This window comes from Panthera pardus, unplaced genomic scaffold (genome assembly GCF_024362965.1).
Source record: "Panthera pardus isolate Hobbes unplaced genomic scaffold, ASM2436296v1 HiC_scaffold_24, whole genome shotgun sequence".
NCBI lineage: Eukaryota > Metazoa > Chordata > Mammalia > Carnivora > Felidae > Panthera > Panthera pardus.
In genome coordinates, this window is record NW_026526810.1 from 111,751,732 (window position 1) to 111,777,880 (window position 26,149).

At 39.0% G+C, this 26,149-nt stretch overlaps 1 protein-coding gene across 4 annotated transcripts in view; it reads left to right on the forward strand.

The window, feature by feature from the left end:
• The window catches only part of YLPM1 (YLP motif containing 1), a 75,530-nt gene that overhangs the window by 7,120 nt on the left and 42,261 nt on the right, over positions 1–26,149 (forward strand). For 3 of the 4 annotated variants that reach the window (XM_019427168.2, XM_019427167.2, XM_019427166.2), the window contains exons 2-5: positions 2,981–3,217; positions 4,140–4,319; positions 5,086–6,080; positions 23,145–25,265. In XM_019427168.2, coding sequence (XP_019282713.1) covers positions 2,981–3,217; positions 4,140–4,319; positions 5,086–6,080; positions 23,145–25,265 — 3,533 coding nt within the window. The remainder of the gene's footprint in view (positions 1–2,980; positions 3,218–4,139; positions 4,320–5,085; positions 6,081–23,144; positions 25,266–26,149) is intronic. The other variant, XM_053889615.1, reaches the window with a different exon arrangement.

Genomic DNA, 26,149 nt, shown 5'->3' on the forward strand with positions numbered 1-26,149 from the left:
CTGAGATCATAACCAGAGCCAAAATCAAGAGTCAGATGCTTAAGTGACTGAACCACCAAGGTGCCCCTCCAACAAGGTTCTTCACCCTAGACTAGGTCTAGGAAACATTGATAATAAGATGGGTATAAATTGATTTGGAATCTAGATCTTGTACAGTCTGTAGCTGTTGGCTTCTAGTTTATGTAAGGTGGTTTGCGTCTTTGTATCTTTTAGCGATGCTTTCAAAGCAACTAAAAACTAAAGGAAACTTTTAACTTCTGCTTGAAAGAGACTGAGTTTATTAATATTTTTAAGCTGAAAGATAAGACTGTTGCTGTTTTCATCAAATAGTGGAAGAAAGTTGAAAATGTTTTAATGGTACATTATTGTCACCTGCATGGTCAGTGTCCTGTTTTTTTGTTTTGTTTTTATGTTTAATAGGAAGAGTAATTATATCCCTGGAGCTGATGATTATGTGCATGGTAATTAAAAACAGAAAGGCCCAATCATGACCCAGACTGCAAGATGTAGTTAGTGAGATGGAATTTATTCTTCCCAATGGTTTGAAGCAAGGTTCAGGTCATAGAAAGGAGTGGCCTAGAAGGGAAGTCTTCATTTGATCAATAACCATTTATTGACATTCTCCTGTGCTCCAGCAGTATGTGTAAGCACCAGATAGGATATAAGAAAAACATGAGACAACTCTCTCCCAAGAAAATTCTATTCTGTGAGTGAAAAAACAGATAACATTATGTTTAGTGAGAAAAGAGTATATATTATGTATATATTTTATGCATCTTGTTTGCATGTGGGAAATTAAAGAGGATGTACAATAAAATATTAACAATGTAGGAAATCCTGGTTATCCAAAGATGATGAATTCCCCTGAATCTAAGGAAAATGAATCCATTTAACACAGGAACCAAAAGTTTATGGTAAAAAGTAAAAAATTTGACTTGGAACACAATCTTAAAAATCAAAGCCCAAAATCATAAGAAATAGCTGAGTCTTTTTTTTTTTTTAATTGTTTATTTATTTTGAGAGAGAGGGAGAGAGAAAGTGTGAGCAGGGGAGGGGCAGAGAAAGGGAGAGAGAGAATCCCAAGCAGGCTCCACTCTCAGTGCAGAGCCTGATGCAGGGCTCAATCTCACGAACTGAAATCAAGAGTCAGACACCCAAATGACTGAGCCACCCAGGCACCCTAGGAATAGCTGAGTCTTAGAATGAACAAAGACTGGTGTTGATTTGGTTTCTGTACTATAATTTTTGTGACAAAGTCGTATGGCAGTATTATATATTATCTTGTATTTTGGTTTTGGATATGTTGAAAATAATGTAGGGGTTTATCAATTTTCCCAGGAGCTGTTTTCAACCTTTAATATTCATGTCCTTCTCTTTTGCAGTTCTTATTCTAAAAAATGTTTTGGTTGTAATTGACAGGACTTAGGCTAGATCCTCAACTATCCGTAATGAGTTCCAAAGTTCTCCAACATCACTTTTGTAAAATCCTGCACCTTTATAATTATAGTAGAAATACATGCTGTTGTTAATTATGGAAGTATAAAGGGTATTACATTAGTGAATATTTTAGTGTTATGACAACTTTTTTCCTTATGCAACCTTGTAACCATAGGGAGTTATATAATGAATACTGGGAAAATGAAGATCCTGTAGTTATGTCTGCGTGGTGAGATTTTTTATTGATTTTAATTCATCAGTTACTGCTTATTTGTACAGTTGATTCTCCTTATTTGTGTTGCCAGGAACACTGGCAAAAAAGTGACCAGGAACATTGAATTAATGAATACTAAACCACTGCTCCCAGGGGAAATACAGGGTTAGGTTCCTATGAGCTTTTGGTCTCATGTTCACCAACCAGTTAATACATAACCTTGTTTTATATGTGTTCCTGTTTAATGACACCTTATTTAATGTATATTGTTGATTAACATTGAACTCACAGCCAATAGCACTATAACACATGGGTGTGAATGAAGTTAGTATCTACAACAGATTTTCTGTATTAAACACATCAGTCACAGCTTTCTTGCACTTAGGAACACTAGACAGCACACCACACTATACTTGGGGCCACTTTAAACAGCAAAATCACCAACAAAAAGCACAGAAATCTGAAAAATGTGGTCCTCAATAGACCATGAAAAGGACACTTATTTACAGTATGAGAGCCAAACAAAAAGGCAGAGCATGGCCTTGTTCTGTCACAGCAGGAAATGTGCAAGGCAGGCAACTCAGATTTTTCACTGTTCTGCCACGCATGTCCACAAATGACAGCCAGAGATTCCTGAGTATTGATTTTGGAGTTAGAAATAAATTTTAGCAAATGGGCAAATTTGCAAATATGGAAGCCATGAATAATGAGGATCAGTTGTATTTTCTAATTATTTCTGCATTAAACTCGTTTTTGTTGTAACTTTTTTAAAGTGGAAGCATAAAACAAGCTTCCAGAAAATTGAATTATTGGAAGTATAATTTGGAAGACAAAGCTGAGACTTTTAAAATAAATAGCATTCTAAAACACAGTAAATTCTTATTTATGTGTATATAACTGGGATATAACAGGTGTTTAAAAGAGAGAAGAGCACTGGAGAGAGAGAAGGCAGAGAAGAGACAGAACTACTTGGTTATATTCATTAACTACAAGACTCCTTGATAAATCCACACCAAGTAATGGCAGATTAAAAACAAGCAGCTGTGAATATTGAAAGCATTTATCAAAAAGACTGCTCTCACTTCCAAAAGCGTATGTGTTAAGAGAGTAGAGAAGTATGTTGAATTAATATATTTGCTTAACTTAAATGTGTAAATTTAGAGGAGGAATGGAAAGATCTCGTGTACTTATGTGCCTTTCTCAGTCCAGCTTTGCCTTTTCTTACATATAGACTTGTGAACACAGATACCAACGCAGGTCTCTGTCAACACTGAGTTTCAGATATGTAGGATTGTTAATTACAATTCTTAAAAATGGCTTCTGTTGTAGGAACAGCAGCAGTATTGGTATCGACAGCACCTGCTTAGTTTGCAGCAGAGGACAAAAGTACATTTGCCAGGACACAAAAAAGGTCCTGTCCTAGCAAAGGATGCCCCCGAGCCAGTAAAAGAAGAAGTTACAGTACCCGCCACCAGTCAAGTACCAGAACCCCCTTCATCTGAGGAGCCCCCGTTACCACCTCCTAATGAGGAGGTACCACCTCCTCTTCCACCTGAGGAACCCCAGGTAACCATAAAATTAATTACTTGGTGTTTACTAAATTATTCAGCTTTTTTTCCTGATTCATTTATATATACCTTTGTCAAAACGGATATATGTTTTTATGTATGTTTTTTTTTAAGTACATGTAGAATTCTGTTACAGAATAATCAGATGAATGCCTGATCAAGTTTAGAAAAGGCATTTTTTTCATGGTTTCAGTGAATAAAGAATTAGACACTCTTCTGAACTGAGAGTCTCTAAGGACTAACGGGCTACCAGAGTGTTTTCATACTGGCAGCACAGGGCAGTATTTAAGAGCTTCAGCTTCTGTTGTCAGACTGCCCAGGCTGTAGTCGAGGCACTGCCACTTGCTGGTGGTGACCCTGCACAAGTTAGTTAACTGTTCTGTGCTGTAATTTCCTCATCTGCAAAATGGGTGGTAGCTGTCTTACAGAGCTGTTGAAGCATGAAATGTGATAATCCTTGTCACTTAACATATTAACTGACACATGGAAAGTTCTCACTTTGATCCAAAGGTACCTTTTCTCCCAGAGGCCATGTGGAAACTTTATTGAGCCATAATGAGTACATTGTCGTCTATTGGTGAAAAGTGGCTAACGTGAAAAAGGTTTCTCTTAGAGGGCAAAGGACATAGCTGTAAATTGGCTTTTTGGGGGAAATGATCGCCCTACTTAGGGACAGCGGGATGGATTATTATTCCAATGAAGACTGTGGAATTTATAAACTCCTTTGTATTAGTATTTGTAACCCGTAGTCTAAATAGAGCCAGGTCTTTTATCTAAACATAAAATAGCTTTTCTCAGTCAGCCAGGGTTGTAGGGGTTCTGGACTTTATAGTATACTACTTTGTAAAATATTCAGGTTTCTTGTTAGTTTGGTTGCTGCTTTGTTACTTACATAAGAATATATTCTCTCTCAACTGTAGTCTGAAGACCCGGAAGAAGATGCCCGGTTGAAACAGTTGCAGGCTGCGGCAGCACACTGGCAGCAGCACCAACAACATCGAGTCGGCTTCCAGTATCAGGGAATAATGCAGAAGCACACTCAGTTACAGCAGATCCTGCAACAGTACCAGCAGATTATACAGCAGCCGCCGCACATGCAGGCAAGTGCTTCCTCCGCTGCACGTGGGAAGTTGCCCCAAGTCATTTAAAGGAGTTGTTATTCCTGAGAGAGATTTAAGTATGAAGAAGGAAGGATGTTAAATACTGACAAATAGATGTTTCCAAGGAGGGCCCAGGTAGTTAGCTATCTGTCACATCACCAGGGATTTGGGAAGTATGGTTTTATGGAAATGCTCTTGGGGTGAGGCAGGTATAGTGGAGTCTTCTGGTCATGTCAGCCCAGGTGGCTGTTAGAGCACTGTTGCTGAGGATCTTAAGAGCCAGAGATTCTTACCAGGTAGCTTCAGGTTGCCTACAAATCACCACAGTGACAGACAAGCCAAAATCCATCAGAAAGATCAAAGCAACCACCATAAAAACCTAAGGAAATACACCATAAAAGATACTTGTTTTTCTTGTATCTTGAAGATACAAACTTGTGTCTGTGTGTCTATAATAATGGATCATTTCTCAAGTTCTTAAAATGACCCACGGTAATATTAAAAACCTGAGAAGTAATTATTGCTGAGATAGGTATTTGCTTTGGTGTTTAGTTGGTTTCTCCATCTCGGTGATAACTTAACAGAAACGAGTCAAAGGAAGAAAGATCGTCACTGAAGAGATGTAACAAGCTTATCCTTAGTGTCCCAAAGTCTCTAGGGTTTTAATTTCCTAAGACTTCAAATGCCCTGGATTCATTAGTATTTTAACTTTTGATGAATTCTCCTCTATGAATGTCTTGAATAATTGTTACCCCTTTATTCGTAGACCATGTCTGTAGACGTGCAGCTGCGGCATTATGAGATGCAGCAGCAACAGTTTCAACATCTCTACCAAGAGTGGGAGCGGGAGTTTCAGCTGTGGGAGGAGCAGCTCCATTCTTATCCTCATAAAGATCAGCTTCAGGAGTATGAGAAGCAGTGGAAAACATGGCAGGGACATATGAAAGCGACTCAGACCTATCTCCAGGAGAAAGTCAATTCATTTCAGAACATGAAGAACCAGTATATGGGGAACATGTCAATGCCACCTCCTTTTGTTCCATATTCTCAGATGCCTCCACCTCTACCAACAATGCCCCCTCCGGTATTGCCTCCATCATTGCCACCACCAGTGATGCCCCCTGCCCTGCCTGCTTCAGTGCCACCGCCTGGCATGCCCCCACCTGTGATGCCACCTTCTCTACCAACCTCCGTGCCCCCACCTGTGATGCCTCCATCCCTCTCTTCTGCAGGGCCCCCCCCGGTTCTTCCCCCACCTTCCCTCTCTTCTGCAGGGCCCCCACCGGTTCTTCCCCCACCATCTCTCTCCTCAGCGGCACCTCCACCTGTCCTGCCCCTCCCACCATTGTCTTTAGCCACACCTCCTCCAGGATTACCTCCCCCTGGGGTTCCACAAGGGATACCTCCTCAGTTAGCAACGGCCCCAGTTCCACCCGCCTCCAGTTCTCAGAGTTCACAGGTTCCAGAGAAACCTAGACCAGCACTGCTTCCCACTCCTGTGTCTTTTGGTTCAGCCCCACCCTCAACCTACCATCCTCCACTGCAATCAGCTATTAGCCCATCAGAACAAGTGAATTCTAAAGCCCCTCTGAGCAAGTCTACTCTGCCATATAGTTCGTTCTCATCTGAGCAAGGACTTGGGGAGTCTTCAGCTGCTCCATCTCAGCCAATCACTGCAGTCAAGGACATGCCAGTGAGGTCAGGTGGACTGCTTCCAGATCCTCCTAGAAGCAGTTACTTGGAAGGCCCAAGAGGCCCAAGGTAGGTCTGCCTTTGTTTGGATGATTGGTTGGTTTGGCTTGGCTTTTTTGTTGATTTAGGCTGGGTAGGCCTTGGTATAAAAAGCTTTTTTTATATGATTTTTATATTCTCTTTGTACTTTTATATATATTCCTGGTTTACAATTAATAATGTTAGTGTTGTTCACTTACTCGATGTGACATAATAAAATCTAGAAATAGTAACATGCCCCATTTCTTTGATGTCACTGCTTTTATTCTACATGTAAAGATTATAATTCAGGGTGAACGTCATGTTTCAGAGTAATGCTTATCAATTTTTTATTGACCTTTTAGCTATAAAAGTAATATTTATTAAATTTATTTATCTTTTTTTTTTTTAATTTGACAAATAACTGAATTGGTAACTTCTCTTTGTTAGATAATATGCTAGCTGTTGGAGATAAAAATGAATAAGCCAATATTCTAGTGAAATAAAGCAGCAAAATTTAGTGTAAGGGTAAATAGGACTTTTATCCATTTGCTCAGCAGATATTTATTCCTGCTCTGTGCTTATGGCAGTGAATATAATAGAACAGACAAATCCCTGCCCCCATGGAGCTTATTTCCTGTATATTTCACTTAATCTGGGAGATATTTTCCTTTTGTCTGAACCACATTTTTATTTAGAAAAGCACACAGAAAAATTAACCAGTAGTTTCTGAGTTTCTTCTTTGCTTTTTAAAAAGTGTTAAATTCATTTTTTCAAGTTTATAGAAGTGTATTCTTCTACCCAAGTTGACCTAAATGTTAATTTTCCTATAGAAGAACATTTTCAATCATATTTTTTCCAATTGAAAATTGATAGAAATACATATTCCTTATACTAAATCTAGATAGTACAGAAAAATATTTTAAAAAGTCCCCTAATTTCACCATTTAGAAACAATAATTTAAAAACATATACATCAGAAAAATTCGATCGTACTGAGTATGTTGTCTTGTAAACGTGCTCTTTCCACTTAGTATGTTGATTAATTTTTCACCTCAGGGTCAATGTATCTACATTATCATTTTTAATTTAAACTTAATTTCAGCCTTTGGAAACAAAATATATCATTTGTTCCCCAAATTTGTAACTCTGAAAACAACATGGTGCAAAACTCCATCCAAAGTCAAAGCTATTTAGAGGCCAGGCAACTCCACCGTATAAGGTGTTGACAGTTTTCTAGACAGTTTATTTCTTGCATTAAACCTAAATGTGTTGCTGTGACTACTACCTGCTCTAGATCTGCCACTTTGGTGCAACACATAATTAACACGAGTTCCTCCGGGTACCAGAAGCCTTGCCAGAGGCTTTACATATGTTATCTCATGGAATCTTCTCAGCAGCCCGTGAACTAGGCAGGTTCATACCCTACATTTACCCTTTACAGACTGGGACTGAGCTGTTTGAGTAATTTGTTCAATATCACGCAACTGGGAAAGTAGAGCCTGAGTCCACACCCAGTGGGAGCAGAGTCCGGAGAGTCCCCAGAGTGAAAGCACTATTAGTTAAGCACTGTGTTTCATGCCGTGGTTCAGTGATATTCATACTGTCAGTGATTACAAGTGCATTTTGTAGTCTTGATTTAGTTGGAATGTGTAACTTTTTAATTTGTATTCTTACTTATCTCTTGGATTAGGCATTGCCTTGTAGATCTGGTGACTAATTTGCTATCAGAAAAGGACATTCTTAACACCTTGTGAAACAGATTTCCTGCTCTCTTTTTTTCTCTCATATTAATATTTTCTGTCTTGCCTACCAAATCTTGTTGTAAATTTAGCACCTATTTTAAGTTTTTTCTTGCCTTAAGGTACCTTAATAATTTCAGTGCTAGGAGGATCTTAGCAACTATCTAGTGCAGTATCTCCTCTGTAGCAACTCGTATATGTGCTGCATGTGGTGCTGTCATCCTGGGTCTTGCACCTATTTTTATTACTTCTTATTACCTGATTTATTCTTCTCCGTGATCTCATGAAGTAAACATAGACAGGAAGCTGAGATTTGGAGAGGTTATAAATGAATTGCCTCAGATGACGTAGCTAGTAAATGGTTGAGATAGAATTAGAATCCAAGGCCTTCTGATCCACATTGAAGTTCATTTTACTTCCTGTGACAAGTGGTTGATGGCCTCTGATTAAACACTGGCACTGTGATCAGGCGTACCACTATATAAGGTGTTGACAGGTTTGGGGGAAGTTTATTTATATTGAGTGAACCTGAATGTGTTGCTGTCACTTCTGCCTGTTGATTCGATCTGCCTTTGTGGTGCAACACATAATGAATTACCCTGTCCCCCTACTATAGTGTGTCCCTACAGTTATTTAAACGCCACGCTCTTGTCTCCCCGATCCTGCCTCACCTGCTCTTCTCTGCTGTCACATAAACTCAGATTCTTCTTTTCTTTTCACACTAACATTGGTTCTAGCCTCCTCCTGCCACGTTGTTCATTGTCTTGTGAAGGGCCTTTGGTCAGTCTCCTTCAGAACAAACACTTCAGACGCAGGGAGCCATAGAACCCATTACCAACTTTGCTATGAAGAACATAAATGGATAACTAAACAAATTGCTTTTGTTGGTCCTCACTCTCACAGCGTTGGCTTATGTTGAGCTTAATTAACACCCATTTGGCTTCCCTGGTCTTTTTCACATTAGCTGTTATTAAACCAGGTCTCTCTCATCCTGAACTTGTGCAGTTTTTGTTTTGTTTTGTTTTTCTCTTTTTCTAAGACTTGCTTTTTACATGTCATCTGGTTAGGTTTGGGCCAACCTTCTGGCCTGCTGAAATCTTAAGAAACATTGATTACATTGCTTTTAGATGTATGTTCCGCTCCAGCTTTTTCGCCTGCAGCTTAGATAAGGATGGCTTTTTTTGTTGTTGTTTTTGAATTGGATCCTGCTCACATCTACCCTGTTTTTAAAACCTTCCCCCAGTCTAGCTTATGTCATGTCCATTTCTATTATTCTTCTGCTTTTGCTCTCTGGGCTCATATTGAGTGTAGTTTGTGACTATTTCCCAAGCATAGTTCTTTTTTCTCTTGTGTAACTAAGTAAAAAAAACATATATCAGTGGAAACTGGTGAGTGAAAGAGAATGAGGTAGAAATAATCCACACTGTTAAGGAAACTTGTGAATTTTTCTTACTAGTTGAATCCAGAGTTTGCTATAAACACATAACTGATACGGTAAGCCACTCTGTTTTGCCTTGTTTTTTTTTAACACAGCTGGGTAGAAAAACAAGAATGCAGAACACAGATAACTGATTTACCAGTAACACACTATTGAAATAACACATGATTAAGGGGTGCCTGGGTGGCTCAGTCAGTTAAGTGTCTGGCTCTCAGTTTCGACTCAGGTCATGATCTCACGGTTTCGTGGGTTTGAGTCCCGCATCGGGCTCTGTGCTGGGAATACGGACCCTGCTTGGGATATTCTCTCTCTCTCTCTCTCTCTCTCTCTCTCTCTCTCTCTCTCTCTCTCTCTCTCTCCCTCTCTCCCCCTGTCTCTCTGTCTCTCTGTCTCTCTCTGCCCCTTCCCCACTCACACTGTCTCTGTCTCTCTCATAAATAAATAAACTTAAGAGAAGTTTTAAATAACACACTGTTAAGATAGAGTTTTTGCAAAATCCAGATTTAGGCTGCTGTTTAAAAAAACTGAACGTTTCCAAAAGGCAAGTGATAGACCTGCATCATGTGTAAATATCATACTACATTGTTGAGCATCTGGAGCAGCTATTTTGAAATTGTGTGTATGTGTGTGTATTGTTGGATTCATCAAGTCTTCTAGAAGACTGCCCTGCTCCAAGAATCTATTAGGTCAGTGGATGTTGGTTTCCTAGAACCTTTTATTTTTCAATCGTAAAACTTATTTATTGAAGAGTAACATACAGAGATGTGCACAATCTTGGGTGTGCAGCTTAGTGAATTTTGACAAAGGAAACACACTCATGTTACAGTACTGAGATCAAAAAATAAAAATTACTGGTGTCTGAAAAGTCCTCCTCATGCCCCTTCTGATTTTCCCTTGCCCCAAAGATAATCACTGTACTGATTTTTTATGCCATAGATTAGTTTTGCCTATTTTTGAAGTTTGTAGAAGTGGAATCATACTGTATATACTCGGTGGAGTCTAGCATCTTTCACTCGACATTATGTTATTGTGAGGTTTATCCATGTTTGTGTAGCTGTAGTTTGTTCATTCCCATTGCTTTACAGTATTTTGTTGTATGAATTTACCACAGTCTATCTGTTTTCATAGTGATAGTCATTTAAGTTTTTTGGTTATTATGAAGAATGCTGCTTTGTGTCTTTTGGTGTTGTATGTGTCCCTTTAGGTGCATCTGTGTGTGTGTGTGTGTGTGTGTGTGTGTGTATTTAATTTTGTTTAGAAATATACAAAGGATTGGAATTACTTGATCATGGGGTATGTGCGGTCCTGCTTTGGTAGATGTTGTCAAACAGTTTTCCAAAGTGATTGTATCCATTTATATTCTCACCAGCAGGTTTTTTGTGTTCCAGTTTTTTGGGGTTTTTTGTTTGTTTTTTGCATTCTCATCAACACTTGGTATTATTAAAATTTTAAGTTACAGTAATCTTGGTGGATGTCTAGTGGTATTGTGCTATGGCTTTAATTTGTATTTCCCTGATGACAAATGAGGTTAACTTCTTTTTCCATTTGATTATTAAGTTGGATTTCCTCTTTTACGAGATGCTTATTGAAATCTTTTCCCCATTTTTCTATCGGGTTATGATTTTTTCTTACTGATTTGTAGGAGTTCCTTATGTGCACGAGATAGCATCCTGTGTCTAGATTGTCTTGACTGTTTTTTCATTGTGCAGTCCTTTTTCTTTCTTATCTTCAGTATGCCAAAAAAAGTATCACCTAGATCCAGTGGGCCAGTTTTACTTTTGAAATTTTAAAGTAATTTTACAAATAATGTACAGAAGTAACAAAGGGATAGTGAAAAACTGCTTATTCAAAATTTTAATAAAAATTTTAGAAGAGCAAAACCCTGCATCAGGTAAATTTTGGCACAAAACATAAACATAAAAGATGAAATAATCCTGTCACTTATTCTTCTGGCAAAGCAGAATGGTCCAGGTTCTTGGCACAAAATATTATGTGATGACATCCTTGCAGTTTAATAACTAAGTGGATGATAGTGCTACATTTCCTTTCTGTCCTTAGAAATATATTGTTCATTCATCGAATCTTGAATTTGAGAATATTCATCTAGGATACTGTCATCTGAGGACTTACAGTTGGAGATTTTACTTACGTGATCAATGTCACATCTTTATTAGAGCTTAGAGTCCTTCTGTCTCTGTGTTTATTTTTTGATTTGGACACAGCTTTCTCTCTCACTTTTCTCTGCTGTTATAGTCAGGAAATGAAAAATTTTTAATTCTCAATTGTACTCAGTGAAGCCTAAAAGTAGGCTGTAATATTTTGGGCAATACAAAGCGGGGTGAGGTGACAGCCTATTTCACTTTTGCCTCATCTTTAGGCGAGTCCATCATTCCTTCATTGTCTTTGTATTTTAATCTTCTTTAGCATAGATGGGGATAACTGATAAGTAATGATGAGTAATGATTTTGAGGGTAAGGAAATTGCAGAATGCTTTAAGATTCAGAGAAAAAGTCACTTAGGATCCCATAATGTGTCTTAGATTTATGAAAGGTTCTAATAGACCCATATAGTAATTGCAAGATAATGTAAGTTTCATTCTGTTTTTTAAGGAGTACATTTTCTTTGTTCTTGGGAAGCCTATGAGAGAAAAGTCACAAAGTTTCAATCCTTATGATGGAGCTGTTTATTTTTTATTTTTTAAAAGTTTTTATTTAAATTCTAGTTAGTTAACATGCAGTATAATATTAGTCTCAGGTGTACAATGTGGTGATTCAACACTTTCATACACCACCCGGTGCTCATCACAAGTGCACTCCTTAATCCCCATCACCTATTTAACCCATTCCGCACCCACCTTCCCTCTGGTAACCATCAGCTCGTTCTATGTATTTAAGAGTCAGTTTCTTGGTTTGTCTTTCTTTTTTTCTTTTTGCTCGTCTGTTTTGTTTCTTAAATTCCACATATGAGTGAAATCATATGGTATTTGTCTTTCTCTGGCTGACTTATTTTGCTTAGCATGATACTCTGTAACTCCATCCACTTCATTGCAAATGGCAAGATTTCATTCTTTTAATAGCTGAGTGATATTCTGTTATATGGACACACACACACACTACAACTTCTTTATCCATCTATTGATGGACCTTTGGACATTTGGGCTGTCTCCATAGTTTGACTATTATTGATAATGCTGCTATAAACATTGGGGTGCATGTACCCCTTTGAATACGTATCAGTATTTTTGTATTCTTTGGGTAAATACCTAGCAGTGCAGTTGCTGGATAGCAAAGTAGTTCTATTTTTAACTTTTTCAGGACCCGCCATACAGTTTTCCACAGTGGCTGCACCAGTTTGCATTCCCACCAGTAGTGTAAGAGGGTTGCCCTTTCTCTGCATCCTCACCAACACCTGTTGTTTCTTGTGTTGTTGAGTTTAGCCTCCCTGACAGGTATGAGTATAATAGAACTATTAAAAAACAAACAAACAAACAAACAGTTCTTGGGGCACCTGGGTGGCCCAGTTGGTTAAGCATCTGACTCTTGATTTTGGCTCAGGTCATGATTTCATGATTCGTGGGTTTGAGCCCAGCACTGGGCTCTGCACTGACAGTGCAGAGCCTGCTTGGGATTATCTGTCTTTTCCTCGCTCTCTGCCTTCCCCCCCCCCCACCTTGTGTACACGTGCGTGTGATCTCTCAAAACAAACAAACAAAACCTTAAAAAAAAAAAACAGTTCTAAAACTAGGATCTGAACCCAGAGGGAACCCCAAGGGTTAATGGTGTCTTTTTTTTTTTTTTTTTTTGGTGAGAGAGTGTGCATGTGTGTGTGCACGTGCGAGGTGGATGAGGGAGCAGAGGGAGAGAGAGTCTTAAACAGGCTCCATGCCCGGCACCCAGCAAGGAGCCCAATGCAACGCAGGGCTCCAACTCATGACCCTGAGATCATAATTTCAGTCAGAATCAAGAGTCAGGTGCTTAACGGCTTAACCAGCTGAGCACCCAGATGCCCCTGGTGTCTTTTTTTTTTTTAAATTTTTTTAATGTTTATTTAATTTTGAGAGAGAGAGAGAGAGCGCGAGCGCAGGGGAGAGGCAGAGAGAGAAGGAAACAGAATCCGAAGCAGAGCTTCAGCATCCGAATCTGAGCTGTCAGCACAGAGCCCAACGTGGGGCTTGAATGCACAAACCGTGCTTTCATGACCTGAGCTGAAGTCAGACGCTTAACCAACTGAGACACCCAGCCGCCCGTGGTGTCTTTTGATTAATAGAAATTCTTGATTTTAATTTAGCAGTCCAATTTATCGATCTGTTTTTCTTTTATGGTTAGTACTTTTTTGTGTCCTGTTTAAGAAATCTTTGTTTACCCCAAGGCCATAAATATATTATCCTATTTTATCTTCTGTCTCGTTTTACCTTTTATTTTTAAATCAACAATCCATATAGAATTGATTTATTTGTTAATGAGGTATGAGGTAAGGATCATGGTTTATTATTTCTCATATGGCTATCTAGTTGACCCCAGCCCATCTTTTCCTCACTACTTCGTGCTATCTTCTTCATCGTGAGTCAAATGACCATATGTATGGATTTGTTTCTAGACTCTATCATTGTACCCGTGTCATACTGTTTTAATTACTGTAGCTTTAGGGGCGCCTGGGTGGCTGTCAGTTAGGTGTCTGGCTCTTGATTTTGGCTTACAGTTCATGGGATCGAGCCCTGCATCAGGCTCTGGGCTGACAGCAGGGAGCCTGCTTGGGATTCTCTCTCCTCGTCTCCCTCTGCCCCTCCCCCACTCGTGCTCCCTCTCTCTCAAAATAAACACTTTTAAAAGATTTTTAAAAAAATTACTGTAGCTTTGTAATAAATCTTGATACCTCTTAGTGTAAGTCCTCCAGTTCTGTGTTTCTAGATCAGAGGTTGGCAAACTTTTTCTGTGAATGGCCAGATGGTAAGTATTTTTAGGTTTTGCAGGCCATGTTTGGTCTCTATCACTTATTTTTCTTTCTTCCTTTTGTTTTTCACATTTAAAAATGTAAAAGATCACTCTTAACTGGATTTGGCCCTGGGGCCATGGTCTACTGACCCCTGATCTAGATTGTCTTGATTATTCTTGGCCCTCTCTGTTTCCCATGTAATGCTTAGAATCAGCTTGTCAGTTTTCAGAAACCTGCTGGAATTTTGATGAGCGTTGCATGGAATCTGTTGACCATTTTGTGGAAGAATTGACATCTTTGTAATATCTAGGCTCCTGATTGGTCATACATACTTTTTGATTGGTTTTCGGATTATAATTGTGGACCTCTTCTATTCTGTAGCTGTCTTATTTGGATTAGCAAGGGACTGTAAACAATACAGTTTTACTCTGTGCTTCCATTTGCCATGGTTGTTCCTATTTATAGCAATTACTTTTTGGAGGGAGAGTTTTGACTTTAGGGTTTTAGTTATACATATTAGAAAATACTTAGAAAAATCATCTAGCATGAAAACTAAAAGGGCAGGAATTTGACTCCAGAATTTAATATTTTGTAATTCCCATGGTCAGCTGATTTGAGTATGTTTATGTAAATATTGTGATAAGACATTTGTATTTCTGCGCATGCCTCTTAAGTTTTTATACCCACTTAGGGTCTGTTTTTTATGTTAAATCGTGAAATTTTTATACATACCTCTAATGTTTTCATACCTAGCTTTAGGGTTTTTGTTTTTTAAAAGTTTATGAAATACCTAACTGTATACAAATTTTCTAAATATTTAAACACCAAATATTTGTTTTACTTTTCATCTAACCAATGGGCAATACATGTGTTTTTCTGTGATTGTATTTAGTGACTATATGCTATGTTTGTACTTTATTTCAAATGTTTTTATATGTTAAAAAGGTCATAGCATTTCATTGTATTAATGTAAACATGGCTAATTTTTGTGCATATTTTAAAATTGAGTATCTCTTACTATATTTATTCCAAAGGCTTTAAAATTCTTTTATGAATACAAAAGGTTTTGATAGTCTAACATTTTGTTACATCCTTGAACTTTGAAAATTTGAAAGTGCAGTATTGATAAATAATTGCCATTTATATGTAGTGTCGAAAGTATATTTCAGTTGGTTTTTTTCTGACCCCCAAAATAAAAATAAAATGATGACCCTTGGCTGTTGATCAGCAATTTAATCTGAAAGCAAAGTACCCTATCCTGTCATGGAAATTGCATATTATATGTGCAGGCATGAGGCTTGCAGTAGTGAGTTAATTACCTTTTACAACCATGTCACCATGTTCTCTTTTCCTTATCTGTACGTTTAGTGCCTCTTGCTTCCTTTATCTTTCCCTCTGGCCATTCTTTATATGTGCTCTTCTCTTTGTTCAGAGTTCCTTTCCTGCCAGTTTTTGCTTTACTAATTCCTAGTGCAGGAGCACTTCAGTAATTATGTGTTGAGATCCTTTGGTGAGTCAGACAAAGGGGATACCTCTGTAAACAAGGCCAGCCATCATGTTCCATTTTATCAAGTTATGTTCTAAGTTTTAAGTAAATCAAATTGTTGGTTTACCTGTCTCACTCTTCCCTTGGACTATGAACTCCTTGAGTTAAGTATCCATTTATTTCCAGCACTAACATAGTACCTGACAGATGTTCAGTAACTGTTACTTATGCTGGAATGTCTCAGTTATGGATGAAATTCTCAAGGCATTCACAAATTGGTTAGGAAGGCAGTTTGTTTATATTCAAAATTTGATTATAATATTAGGTAACGAGTTGACAAGGGTTCTTACTGACTCTACCTTGTGGAGAATAGTCTCCTCTTAGCACTTCCATGAACCGATCATTGCTGAATTGAATCCAAAGCAGATGGTTTTACGCAACTTTAATGATCTAAGGTGTTTTTCCAGGCACTTTGAATTAATAAATGGCACTTCAAGAAATGGAACGAAACCCTCACAAGCCCTGAAACAGTATCATATATAGCTAAATAAGTAAATAAGTGGTCTCCCTCTTTAGTATTGTGGTGTGTCCTCTGATAAGTCTCTAGTCAGCTCCTGTCCCTGTGCCCAACAGTAGCTGTGCCAAGCCTTCACTGCTGTGCAGAGACCATCTGGACTCTTGTCTCCACAAACATTTTTCTTTCGCTTTGTATCTTTAATTTAGATTCCTGCCTCCCAGAGGAAATCAAGACTTTCAGGCCCAGTGAAACTCACTTCCCACCCTTGTGTTTACCTTACCTTATTATCCTCATCTTTCTTCTTCTAGTCTCAGAAGAAGCTCTTCTTTCTCCCAGTTAGGGCTAATCTCTCTGTGTCACTTAAACTCATTTTACATTTTTATCAAAGTGGTACATACATAGTTTTCAGAAATCAAGAAAAACAGGCAGCCACTGCCCCAAGCCACCCTAGATGTGTTTTCTAATGACATCTTTTCATTCTTTAGCTGTTTCTTTTGGTAGTTACCTTCCTATCACTAAAAAATATGCTGCTGCTTTCTTGAACTTCCACATTTTAAACGTTATATATTTACTCCCAGTTCTAACAGATTTGCTTCTTCCACTACTCTAACCCCGTATGTCTAATACGTGTCACTGTTTTTAGATAAGCAAACAATGTCCACTGTAGAGATAAGCAGTGTGTTATAATTATATTTCCTTTAGTGTAATGACTTTTCTAGAATTTCCAATTGTCTTCTTGAAAAATCTTTAAAATAATTCTCCAACCCTACTCCCAAAAGCACCATCTCTTTTTCTCTTGAGGTGATCTCTCTCCCATATTTATGCATCTTCTTGCTTTTCACCTGGCTGGGTTGGCTGCTTGGTTGCTTTCAAGATCTGCCATATGGCTGTTACTCCAGCATTTCCCTTGATTACCCTCCTGGGTTGGATTCACTGTTTACTGAATGTCATGGCTTCCTGTTTGTGGTTTAGTGCCTCTTTTTGCCAGAGTGCATGCTCAGGTAACTTAGTAAGAAATTGTGGTTTGGAGTCAAATTGTCTGAGTCTTGTGTGTCTGAAATGTTTTTTGTTTTTTTGTTTTTGTTTTTGTTTTTTTAATTTTTTTTTTAATGTTTATTTATTTTTGAGACAGAGAGAGACAGAGCATGAACAGCGGAGGGTCAGAGAGAGAGGGAGACACAGAATCTGAAACAGGCTCCAGGCTCTGAGCTGTCAGCACAGAGCCCGACGCGGGGCTCGAACTCACAGACTATGAGATCATGACCTGAGCCGAAGTCGGACGCTTAACCGACTGAGCCACCCAGGCGTCCCTGAAATGTTTTTATTCTAACCTCACACTTGATTATAATTTGGGTATAGAATTTAAAGTCAAGCATTTAAAATGTTTTAATTTATTTAAACTAAAAACAAAATTAGTTCACCCATTTCTCCTATGCCCACCCCTGCCTCTGGCAACCACCAATCTGTTCTTTGTATCTATGAGTTTGGCTTTTATCTGTCTGTCTATCTATCTATCTATCTATCTATTTTTAGATTCCACGTATAAGAGAAATCAGTATTTGTCTGACTTATTTCACTTAGCATAGTACCCTTGAGGTTTATCCATATTGTCATAAGTGGCAAGATTTCATTCTTTTTTGTGGCTGAATAATATTCGTGTGTTTGTGTGTCTGTGTTACACATACATACATATGTATACACACACCACAGTTTTTTTATCCATTCTTCCATTGATGGACCCTTAGGTTGTTGCCATATTTTGGCTATTGTAACTCATGTGCAGTGAACATGGGATGCATATATCTCTTCAAGTTAGTTTTCTTGTTTTCTTCAGATAAATATCCAGAAGCGTAATTGATGGATCATCTGAGGGTTCTACTTTTACTTTTTTGAGGAGCCTTCATACTGCTTTCCATGTGGCTGCACCTGTTTACATTCCCCTCAACAATATACAAGGTTTCTTTTTTCCATATCCTTGCCAACACTTATTATTTCTAACCTTTTTGAAAACAGCCATTCTCACAGGTGTGGGGTGATATTGTGGTTCTGATCTGTATTTCTTGGCTGATGAGCGATGATGAGTATCTTTTCATGGGTCTCTTGACCATTTGTACATTGTCTTTGGGAAAATGTCTATTCAGGTCCTCTGCCCATTTTAAAATCAGATTATTTGTATTTTTGCTAGAGTTATAGGAGTTCTTTATATATTTTGATCAGTAGCCCCTTATCAGTTACAAGATTTGCAAGTGTTTTCTCCCATTCAGTAGGTTGCCTTTTCGTTTTGTTGATGGTTTTCTTTGCTGTGCAGAAGCTTTATAGTTTGATGTCATCCCACCTGTTTATTTTTGCTTTTATTCTCCTTGCTTTTGATATCAGATTCAAAAAACCATTGCCAGGGCCTGTATCAAGGAGCTTACACCTATGGTGTTTTTCTAGGTTTTGTCCTAGGAGTTTCATGGTTTCAGGCCTTACTTTCAAGTCTTTAGTCCATTTTGAGTTAATTTTTGTGTACAGTGTGAGATAACACTGTAGTTGCATTCTTTTCTACATGACTCTTCACTTTTCCGAGTATCATTTATTGAAAAAACTGTCCTTTCTCCATTTTATATTCTCGGCTCCTTTTCATAAATTAATTGACCATATACACATGGGTTTATTTGGGGGCGCTCTGTTCTGTTCCATTGATCTATGTGTCTGTCTGTATGCCAGTACCGTACTGTTTAATACCATTTATGTACTATATAGTAAAGTTGAACATAATTATTCCTCAAAAGTTTAGGATCACCATTCTATTTTCTTCTGCCAGTCAATATAGGTGCTATACTGTTCTGATTCTCTTCCTTTTTAGATGATGTCTCCCTATTGCTAGAAACTTTATTCCCCCCTGGTATTCTAAAATTTCACAGTGGTTTTTTTGTTTGTTTAGTTTTAATAGTTATACTGATTATTTACTAAGCTAGACCTTTTCTGTCTGAAAATTAGAGTCTTTTAACTCTTAAATCTTTCTATTTCTTCATTAATTTTATTTTTCTTGTTTTCTGTTTTTCTGGAACTCCTCATTAGTAGGTTTTTGGACCTGCAGGATTGATTATATTTGTCTCTTTTTCATTTGATTGTACTTTCTGAGATACTTCTAATCTTTTTATTGCATTTTATTTGGAGAATTTTTAAATTTTTGTGCAGTTTTCTTGGTTCTGATCAAGTTTTATTCTTGATTTATGTTTACAGTATCTCATTATGAATCTTTCTGAGGATATCATTTGAGGGTTTTTTAAAAGTTATCTTCTGTCTTTTGCATTATCTCTGTTTTTTCTCCAGATTTATGACCCGTTTACCTTTGGTCTCTTCCTTCCATTTTGGAGACATTCCTCAAGTTTCTAGTGATCCTTGGTTGTCCATTTATATTTAAGAGCGGGGGACACTGACAAGCTAATTGGAAGCTCTGTGTGCATATGAGGCGCTCATCAACTGTTGATGCGCCCAGTCAACAGATTCAGGCCTTGCTTATGTGGTAGGGCAGAGAACTGCCAATGTTAGAGGACCCTCGGATTCAAGAATATAGGGACATTCATCCCAGAGAAAGTCTAGTTGATGGTTCTGAATATAGATTTTAATTTACACATTTTTAGCCCCAAGTCTTACCCCTGTCCTTCCCCAGCACCTCTGGTATCTGAGAATTCTGACTCTCCCTGGGTTTCTGTGGGCAGACCAGCCCCGTTTTGATTGTATCTCCTTCTACCAGCATTCTAAACTCCAGCTTCTTCTTGCATATGTTACCACTCATGTTTGCCCTTTGTCTTCCAGAATTTAAAAACCATTTGCTGGCGGTCCCCTTTCTGTTTATAGTCAATTTATGTATATTGACATTCCTTGTGATGACTCTGCGTGGTGTCAACTTGGCTAGGCTATAGTACCTTTCATAGAGTTCCCTTATGTGTTTCTGATTAGGGTGGGTCACAAAGAGATTTTTTCATCTGATGTGAAATATTTATCCCTGAACAACTAAAAAAAAAAAGATTCTTACCTGTTTCCCAGAAAAGGGTATATAGTCCCTTTCATCTTTTTGTCTTTGGGAAAATCTTCATTCTTCTCCTAGCTGGTTCACATTCTCTCTTTGATACTCTGTAATTGAAATTTTGAGATATAGGGGCACCTGGGTGGCTCAGCTGGTTAAGCATCCACCTTTGGCTCAAGTCATGATCTTGCAGTTTGTGAGCTCGAGCCCCTCATCAGGCTCTGTACTGACAACTTGGAGCCTGGAGCCTGCTTCACACTGTGTCTCCCTCTCTCTCTCTCTGCCCCTCCCTTGTTTGTGCGCCGCACCTCTCTCTCTCTCTCTTTCTCTCTCTCTCTCTCTCAAAAATAAACATTAAAAAAAATTAAATTCTGAGATATAAAATTAACTATTATTAATACATCTAATGTTAGAAGATGACAAAGAATGATCAACCAAGGACATTTAACTAATACATGTGTATGTATTTAAACATATAGTATCAAATTAAGGAAGAAATACTCATAACTATTACAGTCCTGCTTTCTGCAATTGGTCATGTAACCAGTTGGTTGGTATTTATAACTATATTCTTCCACTACACATTTCATAGTCCGTTTGTTCTCAGCATGCATTTCAGTTGGTCCTCGTTTTTTGCCTAGTGGAGTGACCCAAACCTTCATTCTTGAAAGGTCTGGGCTCTTGGCAGTCCTGCCTGGATTGAGTTATTGTAGTTTTCTATTGACTTTGATCACAGGACATGCAAGCGCTAAGAGGTGTTCTAGAGGCTCTCCATTCCAGACATTTTCCTCCGTACCCTCATTGTGTCCTAGTGACCCAATATCCCCTTGCAACTCAGGACCAATCACTACCAGCCAATGTAGTTACTTCTTTCTTGGCCTGTTTATTCAGAACCCAAGTAGCCAGGTGGCAGTCTCAAGTTGAATTTAATGGAGTTACTGTGGTGTTTCCTGATGGAAACATTCTTCCTTTGAAACTAAGACTTCCAGACCAGCAAAAAGCCTAATGTCAACAGGGATAGGAAATAAATATTCTCCTGAAACTGAATTTAGCATTCTTCATTGATTTCCCAAACAAATGAAAGAAAAACTCTCTGTTTCTCATTAAAATCATGAAAGGCATCATCATCCATTTAGTCGCCTAAGCCAGGAAACTTGGAATTGTCCTAAATTTTTCCCTTTCTATTATCATTTTAATTTCACTTGTTAGAAAGTCCTATCCATTTTACCTTTCTTCACATCTTTCACTTTTACCTCCTTCTCTACATCCTCATATCAGTCACTGCCTTAGAACAGGCTTCACTTTAACTTACTCAAATTGTAGAAACAACCTACGGTAAACTTCTCCTACCTATCTGCTACTTTTCTGCTAGAGGAATCTTTTAAAAATCAGACCATCGATAGTGGCTCTAAGTCTCATTAGGTAATTCCTAACTTCTTACCCAGCCGAATTAATTCATTGGTGGTAACAGAGATCCGAAGTCCTACGCTTTAATAAGTTAAAGGCTTACTCTCTTTTAGCACTTATGTGATGACTCTACAGTGTCAAGAATCCAAGTTCCTTCTGATTTGTTACTTCTCATCCCCTAGTATATTGCCCTTATCTACATGGTCCAGGATGCTTCACCACCATGTCAGAGCCAGAATGAAAAGGAGATGGTGAAGAGGAGGATGTGCCCTTCCCTTTGAGGCTATGACCCGGAAGAAGCTGTCGGTCATTTTCACTCTCAGCCCAGCCAGAACATGTCTACAAGTTTTAGCTACAGGAGAGTTTGGGAAAGAGAATCTTTAGTCTCGCTAGCTTTGTGTCCAGCTAAGAATGAAGAAGCTCAGATACTTTAGGAAAAGGGGGAATGCATATTAGAGGAGCACCAGTAGTCCCTGCCACACAGAGTGTACAAAGTCTTCTGGAGCTCGATTCTTGCCTACTCTTTACCTTATCTCTTTGTTCCCTACCTTTCCACTCCTTTCCCAGCTTTCCTACTCTCTTTGCTTGAGCCATGTTTGCACTTCCAGACGTGCTTTGCTGGTGTGTGTTTCTCTGCCTTTCCTCATGATGCTTCCTTAGATGTCCTTGCCACCCATTTCCCTTATCTCCCAATACACCCTGTTAGCCTGGCCTCAGAGAATTTGTCTTTCAAGACTTAATTTAAGCATCATCTATTATATAAAGCCTCTATTGGACAGCACCCCCTCCCCCCTTACCCTGGTAGAATTGACCATCCGCTCCTCTGTTGCCCTTGTTGTATGCAGATAGACTTCTGTCATTGCACCTTTGGGCATTTATTTATACTTAGATTCTCTTTCTCCTTGATTGTAAACCCTTTGAGGCACAGATGACGTTTTATTTGTATATCCCCTAGATGTAGTATAGCTAGACAGACAAGGAATGTCTAAATATTTTCTGAATGGGCGAGTGGGTCCGTAGCAAATTGTCAGGGCACTGTCCAGACTTTAAAATATTAGGGCACATTCTTAAGATATAGCTGGCTACTGGCTTTTTGAATTTTTGTCCAGTAGTCCAGGTGATAATGTTAGCTCCAACAATATTTATAATCATCCTATATTATCTCGTTAGTTGTTTCCTACTAAGATTTTAGTTCTATTTTAATTCTGAAAATACTCTCAGAGTTAGCCGTGGCACTTTTTCCCCCATTTAAGATGAGTGGGCTTTTCTGTCTACTAAGTCACAATACTTATGATTGCTTTTTAACAATTTAGTGTATCAGTGACTTGCTGCAGGAGTTGTTTTGGAGTGGATGATAATAATACTGACATGATTTCCAAAGCCTGTCCTAAGACCTTCTGAGCACTGCCACTTTAGCATACCGATTCTAAGATAGATACCTCAGGATTTATTTAATGACTGAAAGAGTCATTTTTGTAAACAGATTCTAAGGCAAGATTGCCTTAAATATTCTTACATGGAGAATATTTTTTTTTTCTGCTTTACTGTCTTGAGTAATATCTTTTGTTTTACTTGTAGATTTGATGGTCCTCGAAGATTTGAGGATTTAGGGTCAAGGTGTGAAGGACCGAGACCCAAAGGGCCTCGTTTTGAAGGAAATCGCCCCGATGGGCCAAGACCCAGATATGAAGGTCACCCAACAGAGGGCACTAAAAGCAAATGGGGAATGATTCCCCGGGGGCCAGCATCTCAGTTTTATATTACCCCCAATACATCCCTCAGTCCTCGACAGAGTGGACCACAGTGGAAAGGCCCCAAGCCAGCTTTTGGACAGCAACATCAGCAGCAACCTAAGTCACAAGCAGAACCTCTTTCAGGAAACAAAGAACCATTAGCAGACACCAATAGTAACCAGCAGAAGAATTTTAAAATGCAGTCAGCTACATTTTCCATTGCTGCAGATATAAAGGATGCCAAGGCGGCTCAGTCAAATGAGAATCTAAGCGACTCTCAACAAGAGCCACCTAAAAGCGAAGTCTCGGAAGGGCCCATAGAGCCTTCTAATTGGGACCAGAATTCTCAAAGTATGGAGACTCAAATGGACAAAGCCCAAGCTGTTACTCAGCCTGTACCCCTTGCAAATAAACCTGTACCTACTCAATCTACTTTTCCCTCAAAACCAGGGGGGATGGAGGGAGGAGCAGCAGTGACAACATCATCATCATTAACTGCAGATAATGATTTTAAGCCTTTGGGTATTGGTCTGCCCCATTCAGAAAACAACCAAGATAAAGGGCTGCCTCGGCCAGATAACAGAGATACTAGGTTAGAAGGCAATCGAGGCAGCAGCTCATCTTACAGAGGTCCTGGGCAAAGCAGAATGGAAGACACACGGGATAAAGGACTAGTAAATAGAGGTCGAGGTCAGGCAATCAGCCGTGGCCCAGGGTTGGTCAAGCAAGAAGACTTTCGTGATAAGATGATGGGTAGACGAGAAGACAGTCGAGAGAAGATGAGCAGAGGAGAAGGCAGCCGGGACAGAGGGTTGGTGAGGCCAGGAGGCAGTCGGGAGAAAATGCCAGGTGGTCTGCAAGGCAGCCAGGACCGGGGTAGAGCTGGCAGCCGAGAAAGGGGACTACCTCGGAGGGCTGGCAGTCAGGAGAGAGGACCTCCACGAAGGGCTGGGAGTAGGGAAAGAGTACCACCACGAAGAGCTGGGAGTAGGGAGAGGGGACCACCTCGAGGGCCTGGCAGTAGGGAAAGGGGACTGGGAAGACCAGATTTTGGTCGTGACAGAGGTCCATTTAGACCAGAACCAGGAGATGGTGGGGAAAAAATGTATCCATATCACCGAGATGAGCCTCCTAGAGCTCCATGGAATCATGGAGAAGAGAGAGGGCATGAAGAGTTCCCATTAGATGGTAGAAATGCTCCAATGGAACGAGAAAGACTTGATGATTGGGATAGAGAGAGATACTGGAGAGAATGCGAACGTGACTATCAAGATGATACACTAGACCCATATAACAGAGAGGACAGGTTCTCAGCACCACCATCTCGATCTCATGATGGAGATAGACGAGGCCCTTGGTGGGATGATTGGGAGAGAGATCAGGATATGGATGAGGACTACAACAGGGAAATGGACAGGGACTTGGACAGGGATGTGGATCGGATTGGAAGACCCATGGATATGTATGATAGAAATTTGGATAATGAGTGGGACAGAGATTATGGGAGACCACTGGATGAACAAGAATCACAGTTTCGTGAACGGGATATTCCATCTCTTCCACCTTTACCACCCCTCCCACCTCTTCCACCTTTGGATAGATATCGGGATGATAGATGGAGAGAAGAAAGAAATCGAGACCATGGGTATGATCGAGATTTTCGTGATAGGGGTGAGTTGAGGATCCGAGAGTATCCAGAAAGAGGAGATACATGGCGGGAAAAGCGAGATTATATCCCTGACAGAATGGACTGGGAAAGAGAACGGTTGTCAGACAGATGGTACCCATCTGATGTGGATAGACATTCCCCCATGGCGGAACATATGCCCTCCTCACATCATTCTTCTGAAATGATGGGGTCGGATACAAACTTAGACTCTGACCAAGGCCTTGGAGGGGTAATGGTTCTCAGTCAGAGGCAGCACGAAATCATTTTGAAAGCTGCACAAGAACTGAAAATGCTTCGGTAAGTTGACTACTTAAGATTTTCTTTTAGTCAAAACCGCATTCAGACTGCTTTTTTTTAAAGTGATGCGATGTATGTGAATGGAATCGTTTTGCTTCAAGTTCTTGTAAATTTTAATTTATATTTCTGGCCATTCAGTGCTGCTTTAGGGTTAGGAAATGTATTTTGGAACTGTGTTAATTGTAAGCTTATGTCCTGAAATGTGAAAGTTTGATAGCCATTCTTGGCTTTTATAGATGTGTTGCTGACATATCATGCCTGTACATGTTTCAGTGTCAAACTTCAACTCTCCAGTGCTCTGGATTTCACAGAGCTCATATGTAACATCCTTTTTTTTCCCCAGGAGGCATTTTGTTCTTTGGTATTAGATCTTATAGACTTCATATTCACTTATCTTTGATAAGACTTTGGAAAGTGCTGTAAGGTTTTTCCTCTGTTGAAGCTCAGAATGGTTTACCTGAAAGCGTCCTCAGATTTGGCTAACTGCTGATACTTTCTTTCTGGGGTGTTTTATCTTTTCCTTATAACTAAAAGCAGATATCTCTACTTGAGGATGTTACTTATTTCTACATAATCAAATATTTTCTTTGTGAAATGGAGAATAAAATTTGGATTTCTTGATTTAAAATCACCTATGTATAAGTATCTATCTAATGCTTCCCAGGGAGTAACAATTAAAAAAAAAAAAAAAAAAAAGAAGAAGAAGAAGAAACATTGCATGCTTACTGTGTGCCAGGAACTGTACTGAATACTGAATACTTTGTGTATGTTCATTCAATCCCTAAACCAACTATGTCCTGAGATAAGAATTTAGCAGTCATTGATAGATTGTAAGCTTTTTGAGTAAGTTCTTAGGAATGAGCAATGTTTTGAGAAAATAAATT